We start from the raw sequence: 12428 nt of genomic DNA on the forward strand, positions 1-12428 counted from the left end.
TATGTGTAATTTATTTGCAATAAAACAGTATATTAATACTATGTTTTGTATGCCTTCATTATATTTGTCCAAAAATTCTGTAATTGGTATGACGTTGCTTCAGATGCAAACATTTTCTGCTTTTATTCCAGCTGTAGTATTTATTTCAGCGTGCCTTGTTGGCTTTATTTCATCATGCACAATGTTGTGTATATATTTGCATTCACGTGCGATGCGGATAGACTTTCTGTGGTTTATTGACTGATGTATTATTTATTAATGCAGATGTTAATTGCACGCTGTAACAGTTTTGTTGTAGCTGTGTGAGCGTAAACAAGACACTTTATTTACTATTATTTCAGTTGGTGATCAGAGCAGTATGTGTCTTTTATACAAAAAGCACATTTCAACACCCTTCTGCCCTTTTGCTCATTTGAGTTATACTCTGAGGTGTTAGTCAGCGTGTTGGCAGATCATTAACACTTACAGAAAGCTTTTAACATATTCATTGCTTTCAGTTCACACACATTCATCATGTATTCTGTTATCTGACTGTCACCTGAAGCTTGTGTTATTTTAATCTGTTCTCTGACTCCGTCAATGACAGAGCGTAATAAATATCAGAATGACACTTCTGCTGTTGTTTATCCATGGATACTTTTTTTTGCTGCTGTACACCTTCGTGCATGTAATGCTGGGCTTTGCTACATCGATGAACCTTCACACTATTAATAATATTTGATTCTACCGGTTTGCTGCTTATCAAATCAAGTTGAGCTTATTTATCATTTAGTTACATGTGTGGACATACAGTGGGGCTGTGCAATATATTACTTCAGCATGGATATCGCAATGTGTGATCTGCAATATAGTCACATCACAGAATATCCAATGTCCAACTTATATGTTGGGATTAAAGCAAAACATGAGATTTGTGGTGTCTCTGCGGTTAATGGGGTATATGCTGAGCTCCCATACTGATAAACTTCCGGTGACCTGTCATTGTAAGTTTTTTTCCATTTTATACGGACCTTCTTACAGCATCGATGTTGTAATGTAATTCAAATACAATCAGTTGAATAGACTTTGGCATTCATTTAGCTGCTCAAGCGTTAAAAGAGACAAAAATCTGTTTGCTTGCACGCGGCCGTCAGAATCGGCAGGCTAGTGCAAAAGCTCCTTTGAATATACTGGGGTAAAATATATGCTCATATTATAAAAACATGGCGGGGGAAATGTAATTTAATGCTGTGCTTCCTGTATAATCTGAGACTCACTTTATATCGGATATCAGTCAGCCAGTGGAAATCGCTGATTTCGAAAGAAAACAGACCTTAAACGCACCGATTTTGCATTGGCATACAATTCACCGGAAAGGATTAACCCAGGTTACTGACAAGTTAAAAGTCCTATTAGCATGCTTTGGCATATACCCTATTTAGGGTGCTTTCACACCTGTAGATAGATTGTTTTGTTCCAAAGGGGATTACAATTGTTACAATGTTAAGGCCCGTGCACACCGAGACGTTTTTGCTTGCGTTTTCTGTCGACGTTTAACGCCTCGTGACTAAATAAAGGGCGTCAATGTGATCGTGCAGACCAACGCGCAAAACGACAGGCGCAAAAGCGTCATTTAAAATAAAAACGCCTTATGCTCATTTATTTTTTGTTTTGACGCGTCATGTCAAAACCTTCTCCACCAATAAGATCGGCACTCTTGTTCACATGCACGAAGCTGCTGAAGTTACAGTAAACGTCACTTGGAGGCGCTCATTGAAGAAGATGCCCGGAAGCGGTATGAACGTGGAGCTGCTTATTGCTCTTGTGAACACTAATCCTTTCTTCATCGCTAGAGCTGCAGCTGCTGCTTGAACCATCCATGCTTGTTCGAGTCACCAGTAACTTTAACAACAAACGTGCAAACTTCCTCTCCTCCTCTTCTTCTGTGTTATAAGCGGGTGTCAAAAGCTTAATGTTGTGCATCTAACGTCTAAAGAGTGATTTTGCATTCTCTTCAGCTTGACGCCAGTGAAAAGCGCTTGGGTTTGAATACTGAAAAACGTCTCGTAAAAAGCGTCCCGGTGTGTAGGAGCCTTTACTCTTTGTTCTTGGTGCGGCTCACTTTCACACGGCAAAGTTTTTAAATGGACCAAAATAGCTAAAACAAGTCATGTGCAAGTAAACTCTCTTTAAACTGGTCCACAGTTTTGTGGTCTATATAGGTATTTAGAAATTATAAATGTTTAAAATAGGCACTATCCTTATAAATAAACTGCATAAATGCAATCTAAACAACTGCATTCTCACCTGAAGAATACTCAAAAGTACATTATGTTGCCCAACAGCTGCAATATTTGTCAAACTGTAGTGAGTTTATTGATCTGCTGTCACTCCATGTGGGCGGAGTAATACAGAAGGGTGAGGAGGCTGTCCAAGTGTCATTTCAGAATATCGCATGGCTAGCACTAGGGCTGCAGGATTAATCGAAAAAATATCACGGTCTCGATTCCACCCTACACACAATTTTAATTCAGCTTTTCGACGATTCTGCCAATTTTATTTTCAAGGTCAGGACAGGAGGACGTGGAATCACTTCACTACAAGAGTAAGCTCCTAAATGGTTAACGTGGCGTGAGAAGTTCAGATTCTTCTACTTGAGCCATTCGCGCGACACACTCGTCAAATATGCAAAATGCTCAACTCGTACCGCTTCATTCATGCAAATCACATCATTCTCGCCGCAGGATGTCTGTTCAACTTAACATGTAAATCACTTGCGCTTGATGCTTCATCCGCGTCTAGTGTGAACACACACTTAGAGTTATGATTTTAAACACAATACTTATCCTTACTCTCCAGCAATAGGTTGCGTTATGGCTTGTGAATGGTGGAAAATTGACTCCCTCATAACAGCTACTGTTATTCTTCATTTTACACTGATATGTTTTTATCCACAACAGTTATGGGCATCAAACTCATGTTCACACCTGTTTCGGTGTCCTCTGTTGTCCCTGTTTCTTGTGTCTGCTGACATGAATGCTCTTTTGAACAGTGGAAAAAACAATGTTCTGCCTTTTCAAACATCGCTTTAACAAGTGCTGTGTGGGCAATCCTGCTATGAAACGAGCCATTTTCGTCCTTTTAAAGGTTGATCTAAAGGTCATGGCTCCCATTCTAGTGGCTTTCTGTGACGCATTGTATTTGTGTGTGCGTGTGTTTTCTTCTTTAAACATTGTTGTTCAGAAGAGCAAAGTGTCAGTGTCCACAGCACAGAAATTCTCTTTTTTTTTAGATGCAGTGCTCTAGGTGATGTTGTGGCACATTATACACTATACTGTTCAGAGTAAATAAGTGAAGTCTTTATTAAGTCAGAGTATGTATCTAGAATATTAAATAAGGTTTCCGCTGGGTCATAAAAAGTTTGACATTTTTAAATAAAACACATTTGTTTAACTCAGTCATTCACGTAGATAAACAGCACAGTGACAGACAAGAATTAAGACATCTCCCTTACCACAGTAAGAACTTTATCAATGGTTATTTGTTATTTTAGAAACACTTTATTTTGATGGTCCAATTGAGTATTAGTAGACTGTCTACTTAATATTTGTTGATGCTGCTCCTTCAACAGACATTTAACTAACTATAAGAAATTTTGCAAGTACATGTCAACTTACACTAACCCTAACTGCAACAGTCTACTTATAATCTAATGAGAATTAGTTTGCATGTAGATGCAATGTAACTTAAATTCAACAAACAGACCATCCAAATTAATTGTGAACATTATATTTGTTGGGAGTTAATTGAAGCCTTTCGACAGTGGTGAGACACACACTCACTGTTTTAAAAGCGTTTTAAACTTGTAAAACTCATTCTTGATCATATTTGATGATGATTGATGATCACAGAGCGCTGAACAGATCTTTTAATCCCAGCTACTTTGCGCACATTCTGTCTTTTTGATATGATTATATACGTTACTACAGAGACATGTTAATACGCAGCTGTCAATCAATTCAGTGGGCGAGGAAATGGCACTCCTGGCATGTTTTCGTGGGCCTCAAAATGGGAGGGATTTGATCCTATTTTAACAACAGAAAATGTAAATAAAGAGACTTATTGGGTTTCTATTACTTCAATGTGACAGTGATGGTATAATAATTCAAACTGTTTAACTGATGGCATAATGGATAAATGTGACCCTTTACCACAAAAACAGTCAAAAGCATAAAATATTTGTATTTGCTTTTTAAATTGATATTTATATATGTTGAATTGATTGTATTTCAGTTGATGTATGGTTTGTTAGGGTGGGAATTAGGTTAGAGTTTGAATTATTTTGGTTTATTTGTTTAAGACATTTTAATAACAATGTTTTGAGTGAGGCTGTCCTGGTTTGAGCTGCATTTCTGCCTGTGTTTTTAGCAATATAGTGTGAATTGATGGAGTTATGAATGTTGAAAAGTACAGATAGGTTATAATTCAAGCAAATTCCTTCTGGAAAGGACATCAGTGGTAATAGTTTTCATTTTCAGCATGATCATAATTTCCTAATTGCAGTTAAATCGTATTTGGAGAAAGAAATCAGCTGACAGTCATGAAATGGCCTCCACAGAGCCCAGACTTGAATATTATAGAGGCTGGGACAGAAAAGACAGAAATGACACTCTAAACCTGAAGAAGAACTTTAGCAAGTGCTAAAAGAAGCCTAATATTACACAGCAAAGCTTCATTTATTTTAAAAGCCTTGGCCAGCTTTTGCATGAAGTGAGTGCATTGTTGTTTCTCAAAGCTTTAAAATGTTCCAAAAGACTTCATCAACAGCTGTTTGGGCTCCTTAAATGAGTCACCTTGAAGTCATGCATCTTCAGAAGTGGAGCTGTGTGAAGTAAAAAAAAAACATGATTTTCTGCTGCATACTCCTTCTTGCTTGTGTGATCGCATAAACTCTATCTTTTTTTCTGCACACTATGTTTGTGTTTTAAATTATGGGTTACAATTCCGGTTTTGCGAACTTTAATTCAGCAAATGAAGCAAATCATTTAAATTTTAAATAATAGGCACACACATAATTCATATATATGAGAGGTTTGGCTATGTTTGGCTTTGTACTTTAGTTTTATGCAACATTATTGTCATTTTAACATGGCGTTAGGGTCACATATATTTGTAGCCACTTCTTATTTATTAACCGCTTGTTAATATGTGATCTATGAACTGTTTCCGGGTCCAAACCGCTACTCATTCGAATTGAAAATATTTGTTTATGATCAATTTTTAGTCATATCACACACTAAAGTGAATTTCTTACAAAATCAGGGTGTAAACATCTCTGAACTTGCTGCATCACAGACACCAATATTTTAAAAATGTATGAAAAATGAACCACTTTCTGGTGATATCTGATATTAGGCATGGACATATTTATTGCGATCATGATTTTAGAAAGCGTTACAGCGCTTATGTTTATTATTATCATGTTTTGAGCCTCTCCATACAGTTTGATAGAGTGCTTGGACCTTAACGCTGCTTCATGTGACGTCAGACTTAACAAGCGGATGTTATAAAAAGACCACAGTGGCTTCTCGGAGCATAGCAAATTCCATTTGTCTTTGATATTTGGCAGTGACTTTTATCAGGAAGTGATTATGTTCACTTTGTTTACTTTGTTCACTTTTTTTTTGTTCAAAGTGTCTTTTATTCGCAATTGTTTTATGCGATATTGAAGTTTTGTGCATAAATCAAATTAGCATATTTGAATGCCGGCTCGTATGTCTTTAATGCAGCACTAATACATGATGTATACAGATATGAACGTCATACTGCTGCAAGACCACATTCTTCACCAGTTTCCACCTGTTCGGTGGGTGTATGAAAAGTTTCCCCGAAAGCCGGCTTGTGTTTCTGGTTGTGCAGGAAAACTTGATTGATAACTGTTGTTTGTAGAAGCTTCAATGTGTTTGTATAGTGGTTTATCAAGTATCTTTTTTAGCATTGGGTTCAGTTCAAACATCTTGTCAAGGTAAACCAAAGAATTGGCTAATACAATAACAATGCGTTCACAATGCACATTTTTCATTTGAGTTAAGAAACCAGAATATTTTAAATCTATAAGGGTTGAGTGACATGACAAAAATGTTGAATCATGATACAAGTAATCTCATATTCTGATATGTTTCACCATATATAACCTTTTCTGTAAATTCTGTCAATCAATAGTTTGAATAGTTGAATGGTGAATGATGAATAGTTTAATTTGAATTATTTTACATCATTTTTCTACAAGTTCTGTTAAACAGAGAAGATTCTTTCTGATTTGAAACATTTTCAACACATTTCTAAACATAATAGTTTTAACAGCTTATTACTAATAACTGATTTCTTTTATCTTTTTCAGGACGACAGAATAAAATATTTTACTGGATATTTTTCAAGATACTATTATTCAGCTTAAAGTGCAAATTTAAGGATTAACTAGGTTATTTAGGCAATTTAGATTAATTAGGCAAGTCATTGTATTGCAATGGTTTGTTCTGTAGCCAATTGAAAAAGAAAAAAAAACAGCTTAAGGGGGCTAAAATGACCTTAAAATGGTTAAAAAACTGCTTTTAATCAAGCCAAAATAAAACAAATAAAACTTTCTCCAGAAGAAAAAATATTGTTGGAAATACTGTGCGAAATGTTCTTACTCCCTTAAATATCACTTGAGAAATATTTGTAAAAGAATGAATATTTTACAGGAGGGCTAATAATTTTATCATCAACTATACATGGAAAAAGATTCTTACATTTTACTCAAAACTACTCATTCTTATGTTATTGTAAAATATAAAACACTTTTTCAAAAATGACAAGAGGTCAGATGGTAAATATTGCAAAATAAAATTCAAACTGTAAATGTACTTTCTCTCCATGCTTTTATTCACATTTCAGTCTGCATTCGCTCATCAAATTGATACAGTGCGACATGGATGTATATCGACACTGGTGAGTGGAGTGCCTTAGTGTCCCACCAGTGATGATATACAGCCATATCGCACTGCCAAGAGTGTGATATTGCTTTTATACAACAGTTTGACGGCATAATTGTGTATATAAATAAGAAAATCAAACATGGAGAGGCTCAAAAACCCTTTTGTAAGAAGAACTACTTTCTTCCACCATTCCTTCACATCTGCAGCTGACGTCAAAACAGCAGAAACCGTTACTAATTCACCAATGTCACTTTAGAGCTAGTATTTCAATGATTCTCTCGTGTAATGTCTAAAATGAGAACAAAACAGGTGATTCTGCTCACATTTTAACATTATAAGGCTGAACAGCATGAAATGCCGTCTGTCAACAGAGATTTACCAGTAGTTCTTTGTTGCAATCAGAATTTCACAATAATAAACCCTGAAAAGCCAAATCAAAGCAAACACTACCAGATTACTATGGTATAAATACAGCACTACAAAATACAAAACAGAGAGATCGACTCAAGAGTGTCACTTACCTGTTCTGTAATGATTTGTTCAGCTGTAGTTTGAAACATAGTCCCCTAAGGACTTACGATGCGGTCTCTGTCACCATCTTGTGGTGGAAAGTCAACCGTCTTTGCTCTGCTCAGTATGGCAGGCTGATGGCCGCCAATGTGCTGAATCTCCGAAATTATAAATATTTAAAATGCGCATTATCCTGATAAATAAACTAAATAGTTGCAATCTAAACAACTACAGTCTTACATAAAAACCCTCATAAGTACATTATGTTGTCCAACAGCTGCTATACTTGTCAAATTGTAATCCTCTGCTTGCCACTCGTGTGGACGGAGTAATACTCAAGCGTGAAGAGGCTGTACGAGTGCTGATATTAGTTTAATATCTCATGGCTATCAGCCAATAAGATTCAAGAACCAGACAGAATTGTTGTATAAAGCGTAATATAAAAACAGACTATTTATTGCATCCATATGATATATGTTGTAACATTAAACACAGCCCTATTATTTACACAAATAGTATGTGCTAATTTTTAAGCTAGCCTGTGAATGTGATGGTAAAAAAGAAGCTATAACAATAATAACTTTAATTAATTTTAGCTTAACTTAATCAATAAGGTGTGCTGACAAAAACATTCGTCTCAAACAAAAGCAAATGCCAGAAATCTAGGGGAGGAAATATTAAATTGTCTCTTTCATGTTTAAATTCATAGATGTGGTGGAGCCAGAAACCGACGATGAATTCCCTGAGCCGCTGGATCTCAGCCCCAGAGACGAAAGGCCTCTGTCACCGCTCTTTCAGCGCTCCGTCTCAGAAGACTCCGCTGGCTCGTCCGCTTCCACCACCAGAAAAGCCAAAACTAGGTTAGTGTCGACACACACTTTCACTCAGCTGACTCCAAGCTATGCATTGAGCGGCAAGAACTTAATGTTGTCCTGAAGAGGGTGAGAGAGTTCAGCCAAACGCTGCGTGCTGATGAACAATGTTTGGACAGAAAGAAAGTGTATACTGAAGGGTCAATAGGGTCTTACAGAACAAAGGGGAAGTGCACATCAGGTCAGTGAAAGCTACTATTTGCATGTTTGTGAATGCAAATGTGTTTTTGTGAAAAAAGGGGGTTGGTAAAGGTGTGTATGGATGGATGTACATGCGCGCACACACAGTATTTATTACTTTTGTTGCATGTATTATGTAGGTCAAAACTTTACAATAAGGTTGTATTAGTTAAGGTATTTACTAACATGAACAAATAGTTAATATTTTTTTACTATTGTTATGCTTTTTTTTTACTCTTTTTTTATTTTATTAATTAATCTTTGTTATTATTAGTTAATGAAAATAAAGTTGTTCATTATTAACAATTATTTACTTTAATGACTCATGGCTATCAGCCAATCAGATTCAAGATTCAGACAGAACTGTTGTATAAAGCATAATACAAAACAGTAGACTTTATTTGCATCCATATGATATATTTTTATTAATTTATTAACATTAATTTATTAACATTAGTTAATGAAAATAAAGTTGTTCATTATTAGTTTATGTGCACTTTACGTTGATTAACTAATGTAACAAGTATAAATTTGGATTTTGATAATGCACTAGTAAATGTTTAACTGTCATGAATAAATTCTGTACTAGTATTGATCATTCTTGGTTCATGTTGGTAAATACGTTAACTAATCCAGCCTTAAAAAAATGTGACTATTATTTTAAAAATTACATTTTATTATTACTTTTTTTATTACTTATATCTATGGCATTACTTCTATTATTATGCTATTTATATTATATTATACAGTATTTTGCAAAACTTTTGGTCCCTCAACAGTTTTTGGTGTTTTAATGACCTTTCGGATATAAGAATGGTCTCTGCATTAAGATATTAACAGATAGAAAATAAGTATGTAGACAAAATTGAGAAAAACAAAACCCTTTTATCAGAATAAAAAGCTGCTTATTTCAAACTACAGTATTTACAGTGCATCCGGAAAGTATTCATAGCGCTTCACTTTTTCCACATTTATTTATGATACAGCCTTATTTCAAAATGGATTTAATTCATTTATTTTTTTCAAAATTCTACACACAATACCCCATAATGCCAATGTGAAAAAAGACTTTTTTAAATTGTTGCAAATTTATTAAAAAGAAAAAAAAAAATGAACAATCACATCTACATAAATATTCACATCCTTTGCTCAATACACCTTTGGCAGAAACTACAGCCTCAAGTCTTTTTGAATTTAATGCCACAAGCTTGGCACACCTGTCTTTGGGAATTTTTGCCCATTCCTCTTTGCAGTACCTCTCAAGCTCTATCAGGTTTGTTGGGAAGTGACGGTGTACAGCCATTTTCTGATCACTCCAGAGATGTTCAATAGGATTTAGGTCTAGGCTTTGGCTGGGCCACTCCAGGACATTTACAGAGTTGTTGTGAAGCCACTCCATTGAAATTTTAATGGTGTGTTTTGGGTCATTGTCCTGCTGGAAGATGAACCGTCACCCCAGTCTGAGGTCAAGAGCACTCTGAAGCAGGTTTTCATTCAGGATGTCTCTGTACATTGCTGCATTCATCTTTCCCTCTATCCTGACTAGTCTTCCAGTTCCTGCTGCTGTAAAACATCCACACAGCATGATGTTGCAACCATCATGCTTCACTGTAGGGATGGTATTAGCCTGGTGATGAGTGATGCCTGTTTTTTTCCTAATATAACGCCTGGCATTCACTCCAAAGAGTTCAATTTTAGTCTCATCAGACCAGAGAATTTAGTTTGTTATGGTCTGAAAGTCCTACAGTTGCCTTTTGGCAAATTCCAGGCAGGGAGTGGCTTTAGTCTGGCCACATTACCATACAGGCCTGATTGGCAGATTGCCGCACAGATGCTTGTCCTTCTGTAAGGTTCTCCTCTCTTCACAGAAGAATGCTGGATCTCAGACAGACTGATCATCGGGTTATTGATAACCTCCCTGACTAGGCCCTTCTCCCTTGATCACTCAGCTTAGATGGCCGTCCAGCTCTAGGAAGAGTCCTGGTGGTTCCAAACATCTTCCACTTACGGATGATTGAGTCCACTATGCTCATTGGAACTTTCAGAGCAACAGATATTTTTCTGTAACCTTCCCCAGCCTTGTGCCTGAAGACAATTCTGTCTCGGAGGCTTACAGACAATTCCTTTGCTTTGACCTGCACTGTTAACCCAGGGACCTTATATAGACAGGTGTATGCCTTTTTAAAGCCTGTCCAATCAACTGAATTTACTACAGGTGAATCCAATGAAGCTGCTGGAACATCTCAAGAATGATCGGTAGAAACAGAATGTACCTGAGCTCAATTTAGAGCTTCAGGGCAAAGGCTGTGAATACTGATGTACATGTGATTTTTCAGGGTTTTTCTTTTATATATAAATTTAAAATATATATTTTTTCACATTGTCATTATGGGGTATTGTGTATAGAGGAAATAAATTAATTTAATCCATTTTGGAATAAGGCTGCTACATAAAAAAAGAAAAAGTGAAGCGCTATGAATACTTTCCGAATGCATTGAATCAATATTACTACTGTTTTGGTGAAGAGAGAGAAATTATCATACTAGATTGTAAATAAATATACATAATTATACTGAAATGACAAGTCTTGGCCAAAGACTTTAGCACAATACTCTTTATTATCCTGATTTGTTCAAAATGCAGATTTATTCAGTAGTTAAATAGTGTTGTGTTGACCAAACATGGACAAAAGTTCTGCTGTGGGATCGTTTTCATTAGCAGAATTGCTAAACATGTATAACAAAATTATAATACAAGGTATATTAAACAGTTGCGATAGCTAATTTTAATTGAATTGTGTGAAGTAACTTTTCTCGTATGATAAAAATACAAACATTTCTGCCACAATATTTGACATTCTAGCTGCATATAATGTGTGAGACTTCTCAGATCTCCCTTGCTTTTTTAGAATTTTCAAAAGCAGAGTCCTGTTGCCAACGCTGGTATGCATGGCTGCAGCTAGTGTGCTTTTTTTGCATGCTCTTAGTGGAAGCGAGGGAGTTGGGGGAGGGGACTGCTCAAGCCCTGCTGCTGTCATTAGTACAGGGAGGGGGCGAGAGAGCGCTCTCTTTTGGATTCCCAATTAGCACAGATTGTGCACTCGCTAATGTGCAGCTCCATTTGTAATGTGCAAGAGGAAGGGAGACCCCCCTTCAGTCTGTACAGCGTGTGCACCACATCTTCCTCTTGACAGCATCTCTCGTGGGTTGCACAGCAGACTGATAAAAAGTGTTGTCAGGAAATTAAATGAACTCTAATGAGAGTGCGCTGACATTTCACCAAGACTTCCCAACAATTACAGTGTTACAGGCACAATATTAAACGTGAATCCAAGCAAATACCAACGCCAGATACAAATAAAGAAATTATTTATGTTTAATCTGTTGATGACCATGTGTTTAACTCCAAAAACAGAATGATAATCAAATTTTTGCACAGTTTAGATGCTAATTATTTTAGAACAAGAACATGCAAGTGATATTTTAATATTACAGTGGAGAAATTAAGTATTGAACATTTGTTTTTTTTTCTGGGAATAATATTCCTAAAGAATCTGTTGACATCGAATTGAACCAGATTTTGGTAAAAAACAACAACAACAACAATTCGAACATAAAAATAAAACAAAACAAAATAAATCAGAAAAATTAAATATGTGGACAAGGAGATGGCACAAGGAGAAAGTACTGAACTACTGAAATGTATTTATTACTTTATGTAAAAGCCTTTTTTTTAATGATGGCAGCTTAATTTGGAGAATGAAGTCACATGAATTGCTCAGGTGTGTGTTTTTTTTCACAGAATTCAACTGAATGTTAAAATCTTGATAGTTCTGTGGGTCTCGTTTATCAAATCAGATCTTTAATTTGTATTTTGTATCGAATTCAAGTCAGGTGATTGGCTGGGCCAT

The 12428-nt window shown here is 36.0% G+C and overlaps 1 protein-coding gene across 15 annotated transcripts in view; it reads left to right on the plus strand.

Moving 5' to 3' along the window:
• kmt2ca (lysine (K)-specific methyltransferase 2Ca) overlaps nt 1-12428 on the plus strand; it is a 216477-nt gene that overhangs the window by 65879 nt on the left and 138170 nt on the right. For all 15 annotated transcript variants that reach the window (XM_087309099.1, XM_087309103.1, XM_087309101.1 and 12 more), the window contains exon 4: nt 8176-8326. In XM_087309099.1, the coding sequence (XP_087165225.1) occupies nt 8176-8326 (151 nt within the window). The remainder of the gene's footprint in view (nt 1-8175; nt 8327-12428) is intronic.

Source organism: Danio rerio, chromosome 24, assembly GCF_052040795.2.
Source record: "Danio rerio strain M-AB ecotype USA chromosome 24, GRCz13ab, whole genome shotgun sequence".
NCBI classification, from domain to species: Eukaryota; Metazoa; Chordata; class Actinopteri; order Cypriniformes; family Danionidae; genus Danio; species Danio rerio.